General features: G+C 39.9%; 1 protein-coding gene across 3 annotated transcripts in view; it reads left to right on the forward strand.

The window, feature by feature from the left end:
- cntn3a.2 (contactin 3a, tandem duplicate 2) overlaps positions 1-22,345 on the forward strand; it is a 46,185-nt gene extending 23,840 nt beyond the window's left edge. For 2 of the 3 annotated variants that reach the window (XM_085146489.1, XM_085146487.1), the window contains 9 exons: positions 1,755-1,913; positions 7,590-7,739; positions 7,845-7,915; positions 8,554-8,788; positions 9,273-9,382; positions 10,754-10,940; positions 13,844-13,956; positions 14,337-14,505; positions 15,345-22,345. In XM_085146489.1, coding sequence (XP_085002615.1) covers positions 1,755-1,913; positions 7,590-7,739; positions 7,845-7,915; positions 8,554-8,788; positions 9,273-9,382; positions 10,754-10,940; positions 13,844-13,956; positions 14,337-14,505; positions 15,345-15,442 — 1,292 coding nt within the window. In that variant the 3' untranslated portion in view covers positions 15,443-22,345. Of the gene's footprint in view, positions 1-1,754; positions 1,914-7,589; positions 7,740-7,844; positions 7,916-8,553; positions 8,789-9,272; positions 10,941-13,843; positions 13,957-14,336; positions 14,506-15,344 lie in introns of those variants that run through there. The other variant, XM_085146488.1, reaches the window with a different exon arrangement.
- The last annotated feature ends 96 nt before the right edge of the window (positions 22,346-22,441 follow it).

Here is a 22,441-nt window from a genome sequence, read left to right on the forward strand (position 1 = left end):
ACAACAGCAAGACCTTTCACCGGGATTCTGCAGCAGCACGCATGGCCGTTTACGATCGTGGTAACAGTGATCGTTGGCATTACTGGCATCAAACATATTGTTACAATCATGTATATTAGTCGGCTCGATAATTTTGCAGGGTGTTATTTACAATTGGGTTTCGCTCCTTTCCTCTCGCAGCGCTGAAGGTCAATGATAATTGCTCCTGACACAAAGACTCTTGAGTGATCATCTGGGTTCTTGTTTTTCACAATGGGTGTGGAAAAAAACCCCGTTTTAGATGCCTCACAAACACTCCACTGGGTGGTGATGGTGGCTCTGGAGAAGGTCACAATATAAGGATAATATCACAGTCATTAGCATTCGAACCACTTGGGGAACACTTGTGCTTGTTTGACAGCTGCACCACCACCATCATCATCATTATCCCGAGAGATAGTTTTTAGGGAAATACAACTCATGACAGTCAATGTAACACTTCAGAACGATGTGTTTTCACACTGTTATTTCAACCCGCTTATGATATGCTCTTGTTTAGTTCTGGCACGTGTTGCAGCACATTTTGAGAATTTGGGAAATATTTGGTTGATATCGGAATAATATTGCCAGTGTCAATAAATACAGCCGGTTATTAATTTTCCCTCAGACAAGTTCACAATGAAAGTTCAGATAGTCTGTCCATATTAATAACAGATTATTTGAACACCCTCGAGACACTGACAGGAGCCTCTTGCCTCAGCCAATGAAATGTAATTAAGAGGATAAGGAATTGATCTTTGATTGTGTGTCCTATTAATATGTATTAATGAGGCCAGTGTATTAAAGTTGCTTTTTTTTCATCAATAGCCACTAATGAGTTTTACAGAGATCAATATCTCTAAAGCCACGGTTTTAAGGCCAAATGTATGAGGTCAGTAACGTCCAAGGCTTCAGTAAACAAAAGGATGTCGCTCAGCAGTTACTTGCTCAGCTTAATCCAATATATCCTTGCATACATAGACATATGCATACATGCTGCAGGAGATATGAAAACAAAAGGATTTGTGCTTCCAGACAATTGATTGTTTACTAAAATAATCATGCTACACTTTAATAATTAGTATATTTTGCTTCAGATTAGAAACCACTTCAGAGCTGGTGGGGAGTGCGAGCAGAGCAAGGGGCGTTATTATTCTGCGGTCTATCTCACAGCTCTCTAGTGGTCTATTATTTCTGATGAGCTGACACCTTCATTAGAATAGGAACCCGCAGATGAAACTAAAGTAAAACATCTCACCGCTTAATTGGTGGGATAATAAAAATAAATGATAAAACTCTGTTTCCTTGGGGCTGTGAGGCCCCTTTTTCATCTTTTACCTTTTAATTTGACTCCCTGCATCCACTTAGGTCTGCTGTTTCATCGATCAATTACCGGGAGGATTACAGGGAAAGGGAAGGATTACAAGTTGGGTGAATATTGGAGAATAAATCTTGAATTAACTTTTAATACTTTGTGAAGGGCATTACATCTTCTCAGCTGAAAGCTTTTTTCAGAATGTTCTCTCGCTGATGTTGATTGAAAGATATGAAGGCTATATAGCGATATCATTTTGGCCGACGCGTGTGTGTGTGTGCTTCTCCTTTATATGCCACTAAATGTCATGTTTTCCTTGCAAAACGTGCGAGTATATACATTTCCGTCCACATTCTGTAGCGTCGTCTGTGCCTCTGCATGTGCGAATACCTCACAATATCTGTTCTTGTGATTGAGCCAGGCCCTCCCAGCCCTCCAGACTCAGTGACGGTGGAGGAGGTGACAGACAGTACAGCCCAGCTGGCGTGGAGCCCCGGCAGAGACAACGGCAGCCCCATCACCAATTACCTCATTCAAACCCGAACTCCCTTCACTGTGGGCTGGCAGAGGGTTAACACAGGTGACACACTACTTGACGATAAATTTTCATCTTATAGCACATGAGATATTATTCACATAATTCACAGATGTCCACAGGGAAATGCTGTTATTTCGCTTCCCCTCTTGGCAGGTGGGTCAGAGTATGGGGTCAGCTAGAAAAAAGGGTAGAAATGGTGCGGATTCATGTTCTTAGTCAAGACAGTGAAAGGTCCTTCTTGCTGCTGTACTGTGCAAAAGTGTTGAGCGATCACTGATTCTTTCATATGTTGTTGAGAAAATTGGAAACATATATGAATATATAAGTGTCATGTTTCGGCTGTGTGCAGGCAGGAGAAGGACCCAAACGCAAAACTCACCACACAATAATTAAACCCAAAAAGCTGCTTTATTGCAGAATGTAAAAAAATATAACAAAACTAAACAGGGACATGAATAACTAACACACAGGAAAACACAGCCATGAGGGAGACTATGACACTGACAAAGAGAAACACAGGGCTTAAATATACTGAGGGATAACGAGGGAATGAGACACAGAAGGAGAGCACAGCTGGGAGTAATCAGGCTGGACGAGACAAGGGAAGCAAAACTAGAAACACTGACATAAGACACGGACCTTCAAAGTAAAACAGGAAACACACTGACTGAACTCTAGACATGTAAACTTAACAGCAACTAGGGAGACAGAACATAGGAAGCCATATTACAAAACCTAAGAAATAACCTATGATAACCATAACTGAAACCTAGGGAAATAACAAACACAGTACAACAAAGGACTCAAAACATAAACCATAATATAAAAACACAAGAACTCAAAAAGCTGGGTCAGAACGACCCAGAACCGTGACAATAAGACAGTTTGTACAATTCTAATGAGCTTAAAAGTTGATATCTGGTATGATCGCCTCTCGTAAGGAAACCTTCTTGTCATTTCTTTAAGTAGTCTCCAGGAATAGCTCTTCCGGCTTCTTGAAGGACATTCAAAGCTCTTCTTTGCATGTTAGATACCTTTAGATGATCCCACACTTGCTTCACTGTTGGGGTTCTGAGGAGACCAGTCCATAAATGATATTGTTTCATTGTGTGTTTTTCAATCCAGGTATGATTTTTCCTGCAATGGCAAGTGCAAAAAGCCAATCAGCTTTCCAAGTGGTATTACATGGTGACTCAAAATTTTACTTTTCTCTGTTCATAATTCAATTAATTTTTGACAAGATCGCCAACACCACTGGCTAAAATAAAGCCCCAAGATAAAGCTCCACTGTGTTTTGCAGATGGCTATAGACACTCACTGTTGACCTCCTTCTTACCTATCGATGACAATTTGAACCTAAAATGTCAAATTTGGACCTGCAGAGTCTCAATAAGACCTGTAGGGATGCCTCCAGAATTTTTTCATAGGAGTGGCCATATGGGAGCCCTTAAAAATATTGGGGTGGCGCACCAAAAACAACATTTCCAGTTTTATTATGCTGTTGTCAAATATAGAGAAAAGAAGAATTATATGCCTGGTTAGTTTCCTGGTGTTAAAGTTGATATCACTGAAAATAGGTACATAAGAAACCCAAATAAGATTTTTAAGTCCATAATAATCTGTTTTAACTGATTGATTGATTTACTGATTAGAAGTCCCAACCACTGCTTTAATGATTCTCAACCAGAGATGGGTAATCTGATTACTTTTTTCAGGTAACGAGTAAAGTAAGGGATTACTATTGCAAAAACGGTAATTAGATTACCGTTACTTTCCCGTAGTAACGATGCGTTACTGCGTTACTAAAACCGTGATTTTTTTGCGAGAATGTCTCATGACAGTGACGTAAGCGAGTGCGACGTTCGTAACAACAGCTGTGTGCAGATCAACAGTGGATTATATATCGAGTGCGGGAGAGAGTATGAGCATGTAGCGTTTAAAGCGTGGAAGTACTGACCTTACTTTGAGTTTGATTCCATAAAAAGTGACAAAAACATTAGTGTCCGTTGTGCGTGGGAAGAAAACTTCTTTTTACAGCAAAAAAACCCCTAAACTTCCAAGCAAGCACCAAGTGCGCTACCATGTAATGGGAAATTCACAGAGAAACTCGCGGATTCTTCCACTGACCGCTGCAGCACACCTGCACCAGGGTAAACCTCCGCCTACGCCACTCCTGCTTTACAGGTGAAAATAGAGCAAAAGGACCGCTAATCTTTGATGTTATTTATTTTCTGCTGTGTTTTACTTGCATCTATTTGAAAGAGTGAGTGTAAACACACACAAAAAAATTATTTTATGTGCTGGAATGTGCAGAAAATAGGTTTAAATATTAAACAAATTTCTTCCAGTCAGAGAATGTGGCATATAATTAAATTTTTGCTTGATGCATAAAGTTAAAAGATTAAAACTAGTAAAACAAATTTTAAAAAGGGACTTTTCCATTTGATTACATTTTGTATGATGGATTATGTAGAAAAAGTAGAATTGGACTGAAACATCTATCACTTTATCACCTTGTAAATCGTGTTTTTAAAAAGTAACTAAGTAACTAAGTAATTAATTACTTTTGAAAATAAGTAATCAGTAAAGAAGCGGGATTACTTTTTTGGGGAAGTAATCGGTAATTGGTTACTGATTACTTTTTTCAAGTAACTTGACCAACACTGTTCTCAACAGAGCTGAGCAGATGCAGATTAAGATTCACACTCCAAGAGTGGAGTTAAGTTTAAGAGCAAACTTGTTCAGGAAAGACAAATAAGTATTAGATCATGTAAGAGTGTGAACTGTTGGCCCTGTGATGTACCAGTGATCTGTGCAGGGATTGGCACCAGCTTTGCTGCGGCCTGTTATCATCATCATCATCATAGTTTATTTATATAGCACTTTAAAAACACACAAGGCTGACCAAAGTGCTGAACAGTAGAAATATAAGAGATACAATAAGAATAATATCTCAATGAATCAAATACCTGCAAATAATATTTTAAACAATTACTATTATAATATTACTATCACACAGTCACTTAGGTCACTAGTTCTTTCTCTTTCTCTTTCTCAAACACCACACAGAGACCTTCATGTGTTTGAAAACCAACTATTTACTGGTACAAAACAAAATCATCTGGACTAATCAGATGGATCAGCTGAAGGGCAGGATGCATCTCTCAGGTCTATCAGCTGAAGGATTTTTTTCCTATTCCTTAAGGGCATGATTTCCAGATACTGTTCGTCTGCTGTAGATAGTTTCTTAGGCCTGTCACTTCTTCTGTCTTCCACGTGTCCTTTTAAGGACACTCTGCACACCACGTTGACATATGCCAAGTTTTCAGCTAATAGCACTTTGGGAATCACCTTGTTGCTGCAAAAAATATGATTTGATGCCTGTCAAACTGTTATCTTTGGCATTTTTTGGAGATTCAACTAAAGAAATGAGAACAAATTATGTGTTCTTATGACAGTCTGTTGGTAACAAACTATCTAACGATAAAAAATTTACAAGTTGTCTGTAGAACACTGGTTCATTCCTTGATTTAGGTGGCTTTTTATGCTAGTGATAAGTGTCTTAACAAACAAAAAACATATATATGGTCAGGTGCAAGGTCTGAACTAAAAAGGAGTGAAAAATCTGCCAGTGTCCAGTGGAGAGCTTTGAAATCCTGGGGAGCTGTTGTTCAAGACCACTTTAAAAATGACAAGAAAATCTGGCTACTTAGGAAAAATATAAAGAGATGAGGCTGGTTTTGGTGGCTCCGTATTTTTTTCATTATTGCTTTTTCATTTTAGCCACTTCGATGACCTTCTGTGTACTTATGCTAAGTCAACACCAGCGTCCTTTTCATCTTTTCAAGTCAAGTCTGTTTTTGTCACAGCTTGGTCCTGAAGCATCTACACAAGCCTAATTTCTACTCCCATCAACAGCCATGAATGGATGAAAACATCATTTGCATATAAAATTGCCATTTCCACCAGAAGTTATTGGACATAGCAACGAAACAAAGCAGCAAACAAGCAATTTCACTGAATGTGAAACTGAGACACTCATCTGAGAAGTGGAGAAAAGGGAATGTGTTTTATTTGCTACCCTCAGCTTTGGAAATACAAACAGAATCAAACCCACTGAATGGGAAAAAAGAACTGAAGCTATCAACTCTGTTAAGTTCAGAGTAAAAGGACCCTAACAGAAAATAAAACAAAGAAAGAAAAGGCACTACAGACCAGAGGCAAGAGGAGTTTGCAGAAAGACAGACAGTCATTACGCACGGCTGCAGCTTTTTCCTAAAGTTTTCAAAATGTAACACTCTCAAAAAATGTTCTTCACCCTCAGTAAACATGAAGCAATAATTTTGATTAAAATGCAACTGAGATGCACAAAACGAAAGGTTTATTCATTCAAGTAATTAATCATTAAGGTATAAACTCAATGCATTGCAATCAAGTAAATTTCATTTGACCAGATTCCATTAAATGGAACATTTTACATTGTACTTATGTGGGAAAACTTAAACATAGGTGCACATGCTGTCATTTTTTATTCGTCTCTTATAAATGGGAGTTTATATGAAAAAGGCAAATACCAGGCTTTTTCTGCATTCTTAATGATCTGGGTCCAGGTGTCTAGAAAAGGTTGAATGCATATACTGCAGTTGTTTTTATTAGTTTACTTAAAAAGGGTAAGGCTTATAATAATAAACAGTATAAATAACAACAGTTATAATAACAATAAATCAGCTGGGGTGAGCATAAAGGCAGATTTTTACCAGTCATGGCAGATGGCCGGCCCTTCCTGCGCCTGGGTCGGCTGGAGGTTTCTTCCTGTTAAAAGGGAGTTCTTCCTTCCCATTGTCAACTAGTGCTTGCTCATAGGGGATCGTTGCATGTGTGAGGCTTTTTTGAGACAATTGAGTTTAACTTAAAAGTATATTGTGCAGATTTTATATAAAAAAGTTTGACCTAAATGAGAAAGTAGGAGTTGCTTCACGGTAAAATTCCTGTAATCAAATTTTTACCAATCCTGCAACTGTTTGTAACAAAAAAGGGGCATGATGAATTGACGAAGTCAAATGCTGATCACAGAACTTTCTGAGCACTACAGAGCTTGTTCTGGTTTTCTGGACTGCACCTGTTTTAGTTCCCTCTTATTGGTTTTATCCAATCTCATTATGGCTAAACAGTCCTGTAATTGAAGTAAAAACGGTGTAAAGACAAAAAAACAACTGCTTGGTTAATGCGGTGGGGAAAAAAATCACATCTAAATTCCCTCCGGAATTAGCTGAGAGCAAAGCAAAGCTAAAAGGAGAGAAAACACTGGAGATCAACACAACTGAGAAATCACTTATGATGTCTAACATTGGCAGCTGTATGCTGAGAAGCTGCGTCAGGCTGGCGACCTGTCCAGGGTGTACCCCGCCTCTGGCCCTAGCGTAGCTCAGATAGGCTCCAGACCCCAAGACGAAGATAATGAATGGATAGATAGACATTTGAGAACACCACAAGGAGTCAGCTTTTTTACTGTAGCTGTTTGTGCTGTACCGAAGTAGCGAACAAATGTCATTGCACATTTCAAGCCAATGGCTGTAGTTTTTTTATTGGCATTTCATTGGATCCCTCAGTGTTACTATCAAGGAAGACGCCGCTGTACACAGCAGGGCTGACAGTTAAATCATTTACTGTCAGCTCTTGCAAAGACCTTCCGTCTGCAATGTTTGCTTTTATTCTTAGTCCCGGAGATAATCGATGGGAACACACTGACAGCCACCGTGGTGGACCTCAATGCCTGGGTTGAATATGACTTTCGGGTACTGGCAAAAAACAGCGTTGGTGTCGGAGAACCCAGCCCAGTGTCCGTGAAGACCAGGACAGAGGATGCAGGTACAGCGTATTGATTTCCCTTTTTGTGCTGTAACTTGCCTTTATGTGGCTTTATATATATATGTGTTTTTATACTGAAATGTGATCATGGTCTGTGTTTTGTAGTTCCAGATGCAGTGCCAGGTGATGTGGGTGGAGGTGGTGGAAGCAGATATGAACTGGTTATCACGTGGGAGGTAAATCATCAGTCTTATGCTCTAGTCTGTTATTCAAAGTGCCCGGAGTCAGTGTCGTTTTCATCTTAAACGAGGTTCTAAATATTCCTCGCTAAACCAAAGCACCTGCTCTGTTTTGCTTGTGGGTGTCATAAATTTGGGGTCAATGGGAGTCTGTCGTCGCTGTAATTTCTCAAATTGCTTGCATGTAAGGCAGCGACAGCGTATACAACAGAGAAGTAAATCTGACAGATATTCTCATTTGTGAGTCTCGGATCTGTGATGAATTACTGTTCAGACTAATCTACAATGCTCAAATATAGCAGTAAGGAGTCGAATGGAAGAATAACAGTGCAGGCATTGTACAAGTCATTACTTTCTATGTTATCTCATCATTGGAGATTTCCCATTTCATTATATACAGAATAACTTTTCATTTTAAAAGCTGCACGGATGCTCGGTAATGAGCGCAAGGTTTTAAAATGGCATTTTTACTGCTCCTTTTATTTCATCAGGTGGGTTGCGAAAGCAATTTGTGGGTCATGCACTTTTTTTGACATTATGAGAGACGGTGGTGACTGCGTGAGCCCGGCTGTGGTGTGAACGTGAGTGGTTTGTATATGTTTTAATATCACTATAGTTTTGTGTTTCACTCTCAGCCTGTTCCCGAAGAACTACAGAATGGTGAGAGCTTTGGTTACATCATTGCTTTCCGCGCTTTCGGAGAAGCTAGCTGGACTCACGTGGCCACCTCCGCCCCTGGCGCGTCGCGCTACGTGTATCGCAACGACAGCATCGCGCCCTTCTCTCCGTTTCACGTTAAGGTTGGCACTTACAACAGCAAAGGACAGGGTCCCTTCAGCCCCGTGGTCACCATCTACTCTGCGGAGACAGGTAAAAGAGTGGACGTGAGTGGAATCTGTGCAAAGCCCCCCAAAGTAGATTTTTTTGTTTTTTTATCGGATTGGATTAAAAGTGCTCGGTAGATAAAAACACACGCAGCAAAATAAATCTGCAGAAATATCTTTATATGAACGAGGTACAAAATCATGGGAACATATTTATGTACGAACCAGCAGATTGCCTTCAAATATCACCGCTGTATTAAAATGCTGCGCCACAGTAAAAACTGGTTGGCATTTAGATCTGTGCTACCTCTCAGTATGCTGAAGGGTGTGGGGTGGGGTGGGGGGGTGTCTCTGTGTGTAGTGTAGTGTTAGTCAATTTACCAGCAGCACCTGTGTGTGATGATTCATCTGAGTAGAGATCAAAAGAATGCGCACAGTTATAAATGTAAAAATTGAAGAGATTTGTTCTGCTCGTTTCTGTGCTTTTGGAAGACGGCGGCACAGCTCAGTCTCCCGTTGTCTGTTTTCAGAGCCAAGTGAGAAGCCAGCGGGAGTTAGGGCCAGAAGTGTCTCAGCCTCTGAGATTGAGGTGAATTGGCAGGCTCTCTCCTTCATCCCTGAAAGGGTTCTGGGCTATGAGGTACATTTTACTCTTTTAAATGGAAATAGAAATCACACACACATTCTCACAAGCAACACGATTCAAATGCTCACCATCAACCCCTGTTGTACCTCAAAACCATCACTTCCAAACTCTGCGTCGCCATGGAAATGGCTGTTTCACTTGGCCGACTGTTATTGCCAAAATTATACAGTTCTTTGTGGCAACACGACAGGAAAACATGTCAGAGCGTTTTCAAGAGAACAAAAGAAAATTGCCTGGCCACATGCCTTTTCATGTTGCTGTCATTCATGGGATATCATGATAGCAATATCGGGCCATGTGTCACGGCACTGGGAAATGCTACACTGGAAATGCATGGAGCACAGCACAGCACAGCAGGGTCTGGTGTGTTTTTACTTTCCTCTGAGTAAAACATTAAACTGTTACACTTCAAACCAGGAACTGCTGATTTCATCCTGTCTTACCTTTAAAACTAGGACACCCTGATTGCCTCGTCCACATACCTCTGATGGAATAATCAGGATGATCAAAGGGCTTTAATGAAAGATGTTGTTTTTCTTTTGCTCAATAAAGTCAAAGTTGTTTCCATAACTCCATCTTTTTTTGCTGTTTATATCTGAGCTGCTTCTATGATATTAGATGAATAATGATGACGGGAAAGTGAATGACTGCTAAAAAAGGATTTCATTTGGGATCATTTGTTTCCAGGCTAATGGTTTGGATAATAACAAAAATCTCTTACGTTTATTTTAAATACATTTTGCTGGCACTCGATCTGTAGCATAACTGTTTAAAAGCCATTTTTAATCAGGCAGCTTTCCATTAAAGAAAAAAATATTGCCACATTACAAAGCCATGAGATATTGTTGAAACAATTAGATAGTCAAGCAACAATCAAAAGAATTGATTGGCAATTTAATATCAATGAATAGTTTCAGTCATTAAGTACAGAGGCTTTATAGTTCCCTGCTCCACACTTGGGAGTATTTGCTGCTTTTCTCTTTTTGGCGTTTGCTGGAAAAACACTTTTACACTGAATATTTTTATTATTTTTTGGCAATTAATATATGTTAATTAATCAGTGAGGAGACTAATCATTCATCTATGTTCAAATGTATGTACATTTTAAACCGTTTCTAGGAGCTGTAAGGATTTCTAATGTGAGATATCAAATATCCAGCTGGAAACTGTGATCTTTCTTCAGAGAATACAATCAAAGCCTTTTATTTAAAATTATCACAGTTCTTTCAAGACATCAAATGTAGCGTATTTGCAAGCATCCTTTTATGCCACGTGGGCTAGAAAGCACATAAAGAATAGATGTACACATTTTGCTCCAAGCCAAAGCCTTCTATCCCGAATGACATGCTCTCTTTCTGAAAATAGGTGGCTTACTGGGAAGATGACACTAAACCAGAGACCATGGGGAAAGTTAGAGTGCCTTGGAACCAAACCTCGGCCACAGTGAGTGGCTTGGCAGGAAATACACAGTATTTCCTAACAGTCAGCGCCTTCAATACAGCAGGCACTAGCCCATTCCTCCCTGCGATCAATGTCACCACAAAAAAGCCACGTAAGTTGCGGCACACAATACTGCTGCTCAAGGGTTTGATTTTTGTGACTACACTGCTTAGAATTGAGAGGTGGAAACAGTTAGTGGTTTAATTGAAGTCTATTCTTAGCGTTTCCAATAATGCTGGGGAAATCTAGCATGTGTTGAAACTTGTCCGCATCCTCAGAAGTCACACAAGTCCAGTAACGCAGTGCAGCGTTACAAAAACAGAATGCATGTAAAGGATAACGATGCAAATATAAAAGGCTAAATCGGAGAGATTGTATTGTTGTGAAAAAATATGGTCTTTTTCACAGGAACACGTGCCAAAAAAGTTAGATCAAAAAAATATAAAAGGAAAGTCCCAGAGAGGATGTAAAGATAGGGAGGGTTTTATCACTCTGTGTAAAATTGTAAAGCCTTTGGGGATTTTATCATCGACGGGACAAAATATTAAAAGATTAAGAGAACCCAGAGAAATCTTTGTGTGCAGGGGAAGAGGGCTGAAAACCAGTGTGGATAGCACCATGCTCTGCAGGCCCTCGGGTATCACTGCAGTCAAAATAGACGTGGTTCTTCACTGCATGCAAAAAATGCTTGTCCATGTACATAGCGTGAGTAGCTTGTACTTCTATATGAGCACTTAAATTCATATAAATATTCCAGATTTAACCACATAGACTCATTTTTATATGTGGTCCCTCCCAGGTTGATGGCATATTTTATCACATAGCAAATAATCGAGGCGCAGAGCTGTCAAGCAGTTGATTTCTATTTAATGCAAAAAATATAAAAAACATATCTTTCTTAGGACTGCCGCCTCCCTTTATTCCCAAATGCTTGCAAAGTGTTGTTAAAAGGAGATGTAGTGGCAAACGTTGCCCTGTTGCAAATCTTTAAAAACACATTAAGTTCACAATGATCACATATTATTCAAAAACACTAAGTCATCTCATTTACCACATTTGACATAGTAGTTTCGATTTAAAGCAGAGTATGAAGATTTGTTGAGCAGTGGTTAGAGACGTGCTGGAACACAAGACTAGCAACAGTTCATGTAACAAACACAGAGTCTTCATCTCAATGCCGACAATTTCAAGTCAGCAGCAGGAGGCAGATTAGCGTGCTTAACCCGAATAAAGCTGTTTTATACACCATTAGTTTGCTTTGTACAAGAGCTGAAGCAGGTCTGATTTAATGCCCTGTGAGCAAAAGTTGCCTCCAAAACCCCCCCGAAGGAATAGCCAATATGGTTTTGTTAGCCTTTAGCTTAGTCATCAGCCTGACCCGCTTATATCTTTTCTGCTTCCAAGCACACTGCTTCCTCTTGACTCTGTGCAACCGGACCTTGATCTGTCAGTCCCCTGACGAGGGCCTTGTGTCCTCAGTAGTCACAATCTGCAGGGCTTTGCCTTTATTATCCTTGGCAACTTGCATTTCCCAGGAGGTGTTACCCTCTCACTGAATTTACTAACTGCCAAAATGGGCAATGTAGTCGGGGGAGTGGGGATTAAACAGACGCCACCTGCCATTTAACAGATCAGTGTAGCATCAAAATGATTTTGAAGCTGCAAAGCAAATCACCTTAAAGTGAACTGGTTCCATTCTGCTTTTATCCACACTTTATTTGTACTTCCAAACTGGGCAAAGATTAGTGTCATATAATAATAGTATTTAATTCAATCTTTTTAAAGTTGTGTTATCCTTTAAGTGAAATAAAATCGTTGTTGTTCAATCTCACCAAGTTGGGGTGCTGTGTAAAATGCAAATAAAAGCAGAATGCAATGGTTAGCTAATTCCAATAAACTCATATTTAGTACACAGCAGAACATAGAAGTCATTTCAAAAGTTTAAACTGAAAAAATATTAGCTCATTTTGAATTGACAGCAGAAATAAGTCTCAAAAAAGTTGTAACAGGGCCATGTTTACTACTGTGTAGCATCCTGTCTTCTTTTAACAACAGCCCATAAATGTCTGGGAGCTGAGGAGAGAAGCTGCTGGACTGATGTTGTCCTATTCTTGTCTGATATAAGATTCGTGGTGCTCAACACTTCTGGGTCTTGTTTGTCGCATATTTAATTTCCGGTTGTACTAGATGGGCACTAAACGCAGCCCCATACCATCACTGATCATCCCTCTCCTTTTTAATCTGGGGACGTAGTGTCCGTGTTTTGCAGAAAGATTTTCGGGTTTCAATTTGTCTCACCACAGAACAGTTTTCCAGGGAAGATGCTTCTGGATCGTGTTCACATACAGCTTCTTTGCACGATAAAGCTTTAACCTGCACAGCAAACTGTGCTCACAGACAATTTCTGGAAGTGTTCCTGAGCCCATGCTGTGATTTCCATGACTAAATCATGCCTGATTTTAGTGCAGCGTTGCCTGAGGGCACGAACATCACGTGCATGCAGTGTTGATTTTTGTCCTTATCCTTTCCGCACAGAGATTTCTTCAGATTCCCCGAATCTTTCATGACATCATATACTGCAGATGACAAACATCATTCTGAAATTGTTCCACAATTTGCAGACACACTTTTTTTCCCAGATCAATGAACCTCTGCCTTACTTTACTTTAGAGGAGCTCTGCCTCTTTAAGATGCTCCTTTTATACCCGGTCATGTCACTGACCTGTTGCTCATAAACCTGTTTAGTAGTTTCTTTTTAATATCACTTACTTTCCCAACTTTGATGTGATGTGTTGTTGCCATCAAATTCAAAATGAGCTATTATATTTTATGAAATATTAAAATGTCTCAGTTTAATTATCTGTTATGTTTGCCTTGTTTTATTGTGAATACACTATTGGTTTTTATTTATATTTTACACAGTGTCCCAAATTTTTGAAATTGGGATTATACACCAATGTGACACTAATGTTTCTGCACTGATATAAAATTGTTAATAATTTTTATATCACGCAGCACCTTCCCAGCCGCCAATGAATGTGGGATGGAACCTAATGGGCTCTCAGCTGTCTGTTTACTGGGAACCTGTGGTGGCAATGGAATCAGAATCAGAAGTTTTGGGCTATCAAGTGAGTTTTACTTTCTCAGTTGCTTTCAGACAATCAGACAAATAAGGCGATGACTTTCTGCGAACAGTATTTCTTATAACTCAGCAGTATAATGCATCATAAAACAATATCATTCATTCACAATAAATCAGCAGTCTAATGTAATTCAAATCAGTTTAACAAATGTAATAGTTATCACCTTCTTCTAATTCAGGAGAATAATGCAAACTAAAACTACATAATAATTCACAATCTTTAATTAGGGGTCTAACATGGCATAAAATAATATTATAATCCAACAACGGGAACTTGGTACACTGGGTAACCACGAAGCTTATGCGTTTGAAGTTGTCATGGTGTTAGAAAACATATTTACAACCTTGTTTGTGTTCCCCTTTCAGCTGTCATACCATAGGCAGCGACACAAAGAGGTAATCACACTCACAACGGTCAACGCAACAGCAGAGCTGACCCTCCCTGAGGACGATGAGGAGTACATCATCTTTGTGCAGACACTGAGTGAAGGAGGACTAGGGCCGGCATCAGATCCCATACGAATTCACCAGCTAAGTAAGCTCGGTGTTCATGTTTTGTGAAGTTGCAGTGGTTAAATGGTCAAAAACTGAAGGCTGAAAGAATAATTTGAGTTTTCCTCACGCCCTTCCCTTTAAAATATGCTGCTCTCATACTCCAGAGGAACATAGACAAATGCCAAAATTTGACATATGAATTCACTGGGACCTTTTCTTTCTTTTTTGCCCATTTTTGTAAATAAAGTCACTTAACACTGTAAATCTGACAGGGACATTTTGTCCTCCCCTGACCCACCCTTACTCAAGGCCCCATCCCACCTCCCTTGTGCTCTTCTGCGCTTATAGTTTGCTGAAATATGCAACACAATCCATCTCTGTCACAGACTTGCTTTGGCTAGGTGCTATTGGTGTCCTGTGGGACTCCAGCGGGGGCTGTTCCCCTGCCCTAAATGCTACTTTGCATTGTTGAACTTTTGTGTCGTATCCCTGAAAACAGAAAGAGGTAGAATTCAACATGGCTTTTTTTGTTAAATGGCCTCATCATTCCCGGAGGAGCAGGAAACGCGCTGTCTGGCAGAGTCATTTTTATCAAGTATATTATGTAGTGAGAAAGCAGCGATTGAAGCAAACTGCATCAGTGTTTTGGGTCCTTTACACTCACTTCCTCTAATACATTTTTTACCCATGCACTTAAAAGCCAGCACCACATTTTAAGTAACCCCATGAAACGTCAGCATGCATATTTTATGTTTTGACAACCTAAGCGTGTTATTCTCAGCAGCTGACAGAGCAGAGAATTGAAACTTTGGGTTAGAAATGTGTATTTCAGACGGATGTCAGCCACGGTGCTTTTACCTTGTTTTTCTTGTTTCCCAGGTATGAGCGCCCGTGGCTCCAGAGCCTGGAGTGTGGAGATCTCCCCCCTCTCCCTGTTCCTCACCATCGCAATATCCTCATTCAGGTCATCGTTGTGACACAAACAGACTCTGCTCTGTTTTTCAGCATTCACTATTGGCTCTTGTTTTGTTTTGTTTTCTTTAATTTGTGAAGGTGGTCAAGGTTTTTTCTTTTCTTGCATTTTTTTAAGGTACCGCATATTTTTCTCCCAGTGTTATTTTGCAAGTATGCAGCAGCACAAGAGAAGAGTGGTGCTGTCAGACACTTAATTAACAGTAAACGCTTGCTTTTTTTTTTTCTTACATAAGTCTGTGTTGACACTTTTGCTGGTTGGGAACAATGCTCCATTTCAACTCTTTTTTGACTCTAGAATGATACAGATGCCTTACTTCCATTCATGTGCCAAAGTAGTTTCAGCCTTCTCGTTGTTATTGCTAAGATAGCTACATGCTTTCCTCAACATTTTATTCCTCACTTTTCTTATCACGAAGGTCTCAGTGAACCTTGCAGAAAGCCCTGCAGAGAAGTTTATGATTGTTTGTTTGTTTCCTTGTATTTCTGAGTTTTCAGTTCTCCTCTCCAAAATCAGAAAGTAGGGACACGTTCATTCACCTGCGCCCGTGCCTTGGAGATTCTTGTATCGGCTTCACTTATAGACACTGGTTAGTGGTACTTAGCGTTTCAGAACATACTGCAGCCATCTCCATCTTTACGTGATCCTTTAAAAGTCGGTTGTGTCCCAGATGAAACTCATAAAACACCTCATAGTGCCGTTGTCCTCCATTTACCTTTTATCTTTTGATTGTGCGGAGCTGAATGTACCATGAAAGCTCCTAAAAATTTTAATGCCTCACGCTAGTTATAGTTATAGCCTGCCGAATGATGGATTTGACTTTGCTCTGCGTTCACAAATTTTACATTTGCTTGTATACAGTAGTACCGGCAGAGGTGTGTAACTGCCAATGTAATTCCTTTTTTCCCAGCACCAGTGCTTCAGCGAACTTAAACAGCAGTCATTGAAGTCATTTATCAAAGGAAAATGACAAATGTTCACCGGCTTCAGCTTCTCAGATGTGAGACTTGTTGTTTAAGATGTAAAACACAGCAAGGTGTACCTTTTATTAGATTTCCCTCCACAGTATTCAACTTTGGATGGGATTGCAATGATCTGCCAACAAACCACTATATGAAATCAAAATTAGAGGGCGATCTAGTTACTTTTGTATCGATTTTCTAATCTCACTTTCCTGTTTTCACATTAATTTTTGAAATATGCAGGATTTCCTTTATCTCGCTAGGCTAAAGGTTTTGCCTGGACCCTGTACTACAAAGTGAGTTCAGCATACTCCGGGTATTTCTCCAGTATCAGAATTCAGTTATCCTTACGCTTGGTAAGCTGGTCATCAACTTGATAAGTCAACCCAGGGTTTGACCAGCACGTTCTCGCAAAATGATCTGCACGTTTGACCAATCACAGAGAAAAGAAGATAAAACTCTGCAATTGGAAAAGAAAAGAAAATGAAGTCTGAAACCAACACAGCTGCTGCAGCGTGAGGAAAAGCGCTGTACAGTAGTTTAGTATTAAACGCGCTGTATAAAAGCGTGAGCGTTTAGTCTGTTTGAAGCCAGGACTGAAAAAATGCCCACTGTGTAACTTTACTGAATTATCGATATCACAGCTCTATCATTAAAACACAGGAGAATCTGATGGATTATAATCGAATATTCCCTTTAATTAATGTTTAAAAGACAGTTTTAGGTTTTATTCTTTCTGCTGCAGCGCTGGTGGTGTTTAACGGTCTGAGAGTTAAGAATAAATATAAAAAATAGTCAAGTAGCTCCTCCGTTTTAGGATTTTAGGATCACATATTAACGCTTTCAGAACAATAAAATTGTTAAATTTATTCCTGATGCTGATCAGGGAAATTCAAAGATTTCCCTTTAGACCTTCCTGCTATCCACAGATGTGAGGGATGTTTCAGGAATCATGATGCTGTTTTTGGAGAATTGATCAATCAGTAGGAGGTGACTTCATACCTGTTGGTTGCTGAAATGGAACAAAAGCTTCTTTAGCTTCACAGCATGAGTTACTATGGCGATAAAAAGCGAACCATCTTCATAGTAAAGAAAACCCAGGGTTAACCTGAAGTTACCTGGATAGAAATCCTCTGCTTTGTAGTACAGGCCGCTGGTTACTGACCTTTGATAGCACGGAGCAAAGCAAAATGTCATTGAGTCTAATGTCACATTCAAATGGATATTTCCACAGTTGGTTAAAAGAGAAGACTGATACCACTCTCATGTCAGCACATTGACAATGGCACCAGTGCGTAAGCATAGCTTAGCAAACCGTCAGCTTGACTTTGTCCAGTATTCACAGCCAGCACCTCTGAAGCTTACTTATTTGTTTACTTCATCAGATGGGGCACGTCAGGTAGTCGAAACAAACAAATTTCTCTATCTGACTAAACTGACAATATCAACAATCACTTCACACCCACTTCACGCTGTGATTTGCCAGCCGTGTGGAGGTGAGAAAGTAAGCTGGGTTTGAACTTCTCTGTCGCGATTTTTATTTGTTAAACACCTGGTTTTTACACTGAAACATTACCAGTGCTTTCAGTTAAAGACTCAAAGTCTCTCTTGGACAATTATTGCATTTTACACCTCACTGCGGTGTCAAAGACAAATTCTTATGCTTCCGACATGGTTGAATTTGCTCTTTCCTAACAGAGCCTGGCACTGGTTCTGTTGTGAATGCACGCACAAGGGTGGTATAGCATCTCTATGATAGAGTTATATAGGTAAGGTAATACAGTTTAAAGAAATGACACAAATACTAAGGAGTCTTTTTGCTTGTTTGGAAGATTTCAGCTGTATTTTTCTCCTCATGTCGACTGAAAGCTCCATGAGTGAAGCTTATTTTGTCAAACCAGTTTAATGCTGATGAGCTAATTTATAATAAAGCAGCTGCCTAGTTACCAAACACGAAGACACACCTAGTGGCCAATCACAATCCAGAACTCTTATGTCTTTAATGTATGGCATGAAAAAGAAAATCCAAATATGTTTGAGCTTTGAAACAAACAAAATGAGCAATCTTTGGATGTTGCCTCGAGCTCTGAGTAAGAGGGATATACATTGTTACAGTTTTCTGAGTGATTAATGGGAAATACAACTGACTGATTAATCAATAGCGAAAATAATCATCAGTTGCAGCCCCACTCTACATCCATCTGGGACCACACAGCCATTGCAGTCGGGACGAGAGGTTTAAAGCGCTGCCAATTGTGCCAGTCTGATAATTGAAATCTAGCCACCAGCTTAGACATTATTTGGCTAAATGTGTGGTCAGCTGTGTTTTTAATACTCTGTGAATTTGTCCTTTGTTGTCAGTCATATTGGTTGTTTGTTTGTTTTTTATGTGGTCCGTGTTGTCATTGTTTATTTATGTATTTCAGCAAATCCCCGCAGCTCAGGTATTCAGACCTGCTTCACTTCATCTCTCAATAGCTCTGAGATGGCAGAAGCGGATAGATCTGAAATGTGTCAGCGCAGGACACAGGGGTCTATTTAACAGTCTGACTTGATGAACGGAAAGCCTGATGTGTGCCAAGATTTAGCAGACATTAAAACATCTTAATAAATTACAGCAGCCCTGCGGGGTTTCTGTGGGGAAAGGGCATAGGAGTAATGGTACTAATGACACTCACAGAAGGCGAATATATCAGGATTTAGGGAAGACTAAATCAGGACAATCTCATCAAGACGACACGATGAAAGGTGCGTGCGTAAATGTGTACGAGCATGATTGTGCACGGTTATTACCTTAGTCTGCCACATCATGGACAAGTGCTTTCAGACAACCATTTATCTATTTGGAGGGAGGAGGGGGGGTTAAACTCATTTCTTGTGCTATGGTTCAAAGCTTTGTGCGACTGAAGCATTGCGGACATTGAACGAGAGCAAAACAAGGTCAATGTGGGAGGTAGAGATTTTTAAAAAGTGAGTTTGACTCAGGGAGGAGTTGAAATGTCTGTCCAATTAACGCAGATTCCCGGAGCGAAGGACTAAGTAAGATTTAAAAACCAGAAGGGGACCCAAATCCAAGGGCACATCAGGTGCATGTTGCAGGTAAAGCTCACATTAAATGTAAAGGTTTACTTCCCCGATGAGTGTTGAAGCTGTCTTTGACTCGTGTTTCGTTGTTTTCGTGGCTCTACGTGTGGTTAATCTGTATACATTCTTTCATCGCAGAATGACATTGTTAGACTAACAGATGTTTACACAGGAAATACATTATTCTGGCTAATTTATTGATTATATGAACTGAAAAAAAACAACTTGTGTCTTTGGGTACATAGAAGCATTGCCAACCTCTGTTTTGTAACGTATCAGTACTGTGGAGATGTTTTGAGTTTGACTTTGATCTTCTTCTTCTTTTTTTTAATGTTTGATATGGTTACTGATTGGGTTTTTTTTCCCCTAAAGATTCTGCACAAAGGTCAAGTGTTGTTTTTAACAGAACAATTAAGAGCCAGAGATTTCTAAATCAAAAGTTGGTGCGCTGAGATCTCCCTTGCCTTCATAAATGATGCTGTACATAGTGTATGTATTTCGTTTGGCTTTTTTAGCAACGTCCCCCAACCGGGAAACCAAACAGTGCTGCTTCCAATTGTAATTCTCAGTCAAACCCCCGAATCTGAAAAATACATGAGCAGAGAGTAACATTTCCTAGCAGCTGCTATCACACACAGCCTTTTGGTGCAGTGACACAAACACCTACCTGTTACAAGGTAGCCGGCCAGTGCACAGTGGGTAATACGAGTGGTATTATTTAGGAGTACTTTTTGTCTTTTTATACCAATACAGCTTTACGGTTTTCAGAAAAGGCTAATTTGATCCTAAAACAAGTGCGAGTAGTTTCATTGGATTTCTAAGTGCGGACAGACTTTACGATTACAGCTCTGGGTTACAACGCTTGGCCTTTCTGTCGTGACTCCTCAATATGTTCATGTCGAGGTGATCTCCGTGAGATCGTGGCAGCAGCGTTTTCACATTGAAAAGTCATCAGCTGATCTTGATATGCTGAAGCTGTGCATGTATGATATCGTTTGGTGCATTTGTGTTTTCTAAATGAGGGAGTTAATAAAAACAATTCATTGAGGGTTCCCGTCTTGGATTTTTTTTTTTCTGAATTATATGTGTGCTGCTGTCATTTACAGCATCAGCAGTTTTAGTGTGTTTTACTGCAGGAAGACTTTGAGTGGTGCCTCGGGGCACCGTCAAAGCTATAAAATGCATAATATTATGAAAAAGCGTATAAATGGAAGTAAATGTCAGCGGTAATGTCCTTTTCGGTGGCTAAAGAACACATCTAAAGGATTTTTTTGTTGGTTTTTTGCTGCATATACTAATTGTATTCTTACACTGTGTAATAAGGACTGCCCTCACAGATATGAAATGCTATGAATACTAACGTCACGCCATATCAAAAAAATACACAGTCTACAGCACACATCAAGCAGATGGCTTTTTTACTGTAGCCTTCACAAAGAGTACTGCCGAATTTCTTCTGGATTATTAGAGCATGTATTTGCTGAACTTCAGATACCTTCCACTAAAACAACAGAATGACAGGGAAAGCTGCTGTGAAATATTGATTGAGCCCAGTGTTGCAGAGATGCTTTTAAGATAATAAGAGGGAGAGGACCCTGTGAAGAGATCAATATGAAGGGGAAGTGAAGAAAAGATAGGTTTCTCCCTACATACCACAGATCATCCGTAATGAGCCAGTGTGTCAATACTTTGTCCGGGGCTCCTCGCATACCACTGGCCACTAAAGAGCATCAGGCCACTGTAACTTGTCTGCAATTAGTGGAATTTTACACCAGACTAAGGGGAATGTATTTATGTCCGATTAGTATACTCATGGTGGTCACCTTAGCTCGAAAACTGCAAAGTGCTTCGCATTCAAATATCCCTTAGAGAGATATTGGCTGAGACATGATTGGTGTATATTGCCTCCCAATGCAGCAGATGCTGTGGCACGGTTGCTACGGATTGCAAGTGTCAATACTGCCCCCTAATGGTCCCACCATCCCAGTGCATCTCTCCAGGGTGAGGCAGTAAACTGGACATGAGGCAGTGCCTGCAGTATGACTGCACCGAACAGGTACACTGAGAACCAGAGACGGAACAGGCAGTCATATTCTGATTCATACCCAATGTTGAGTCGGTTCACAGTTTTAGAGGTAGAGGTTAACCTAGAAAATCAGTAGAATAATCCTTTAATTGTCCCACAAGGGGAAATTTGGGTGTAACAGCACCAAGAAAGACATATACAAACAAACAGTACACAAGACACAGAACAGAAACATACACAATTTTTACATATTTTACATATATGTACATAATTTTTACATATTTAAAGTATTATTGAAATAGAATTGAAGAAATTAAGTGAAGGTTATATCACAACACCAGTGTCTTCAAGGGGCTTCGTATTGTAAGGTAAAGAGTCTACAATAACAGACGACCCCCTATGTTAAAGCACTTGGTGACAGTGGGAAGGAAAAACTCCCTTTCAACAGAAAGAAACCAGCAGCAAAACCAGGCTCAGGGAGAGGCAATCATGGGGGCGATGGGAGGAAGACAGTTCAGTTTAATTTAATTCATACAGTGCCAAATCTCAATAACAGTCTCATTAAGGCTCTTTATATTGTAAGATGATGACCCTACAATAATAGAGCGAAAATCCCCAAAACAAACAATCCTTTGTGAGCAAGCACTTGGCAACAGTGGGGAGGAAAAACCACCTTTTAACAAGACAAAACCTCTGGCAGAATCAGGCTCGGGTAGGGGCAGGCATCTGCCACGATTTGTTAGGGGTGATGGGAGGAAGTCAGGAGAAAAGTCACTGTGGAGGAGAGCCAGACATTATTAATAGCTGTGGTGTGGTGTATAAACACAGAGTGTGAAAATAGATGAATGAAAAAGAAACGCTTACCAGTGCATCATGGGAAGGCCCAGCAGTCTAAGCCTAGTGCAGCATAATTAAAGTAAATATATGTGTG

The sequence above is a fragment of the Neolamprologus multifasciatus genome, chromosome 20, assembly GCF_963576455.1.
Source record: "Neolamprologus multifasciatus chromosome 20, fNeoMul1.2, whole genome shotgun sequence".
NCBI lineage: Eukaryota > Metazoa > Chordata > Actinopteri > Cichliformes > Cichlidae > Neolamprologus > Neolamprologus multifasciatus.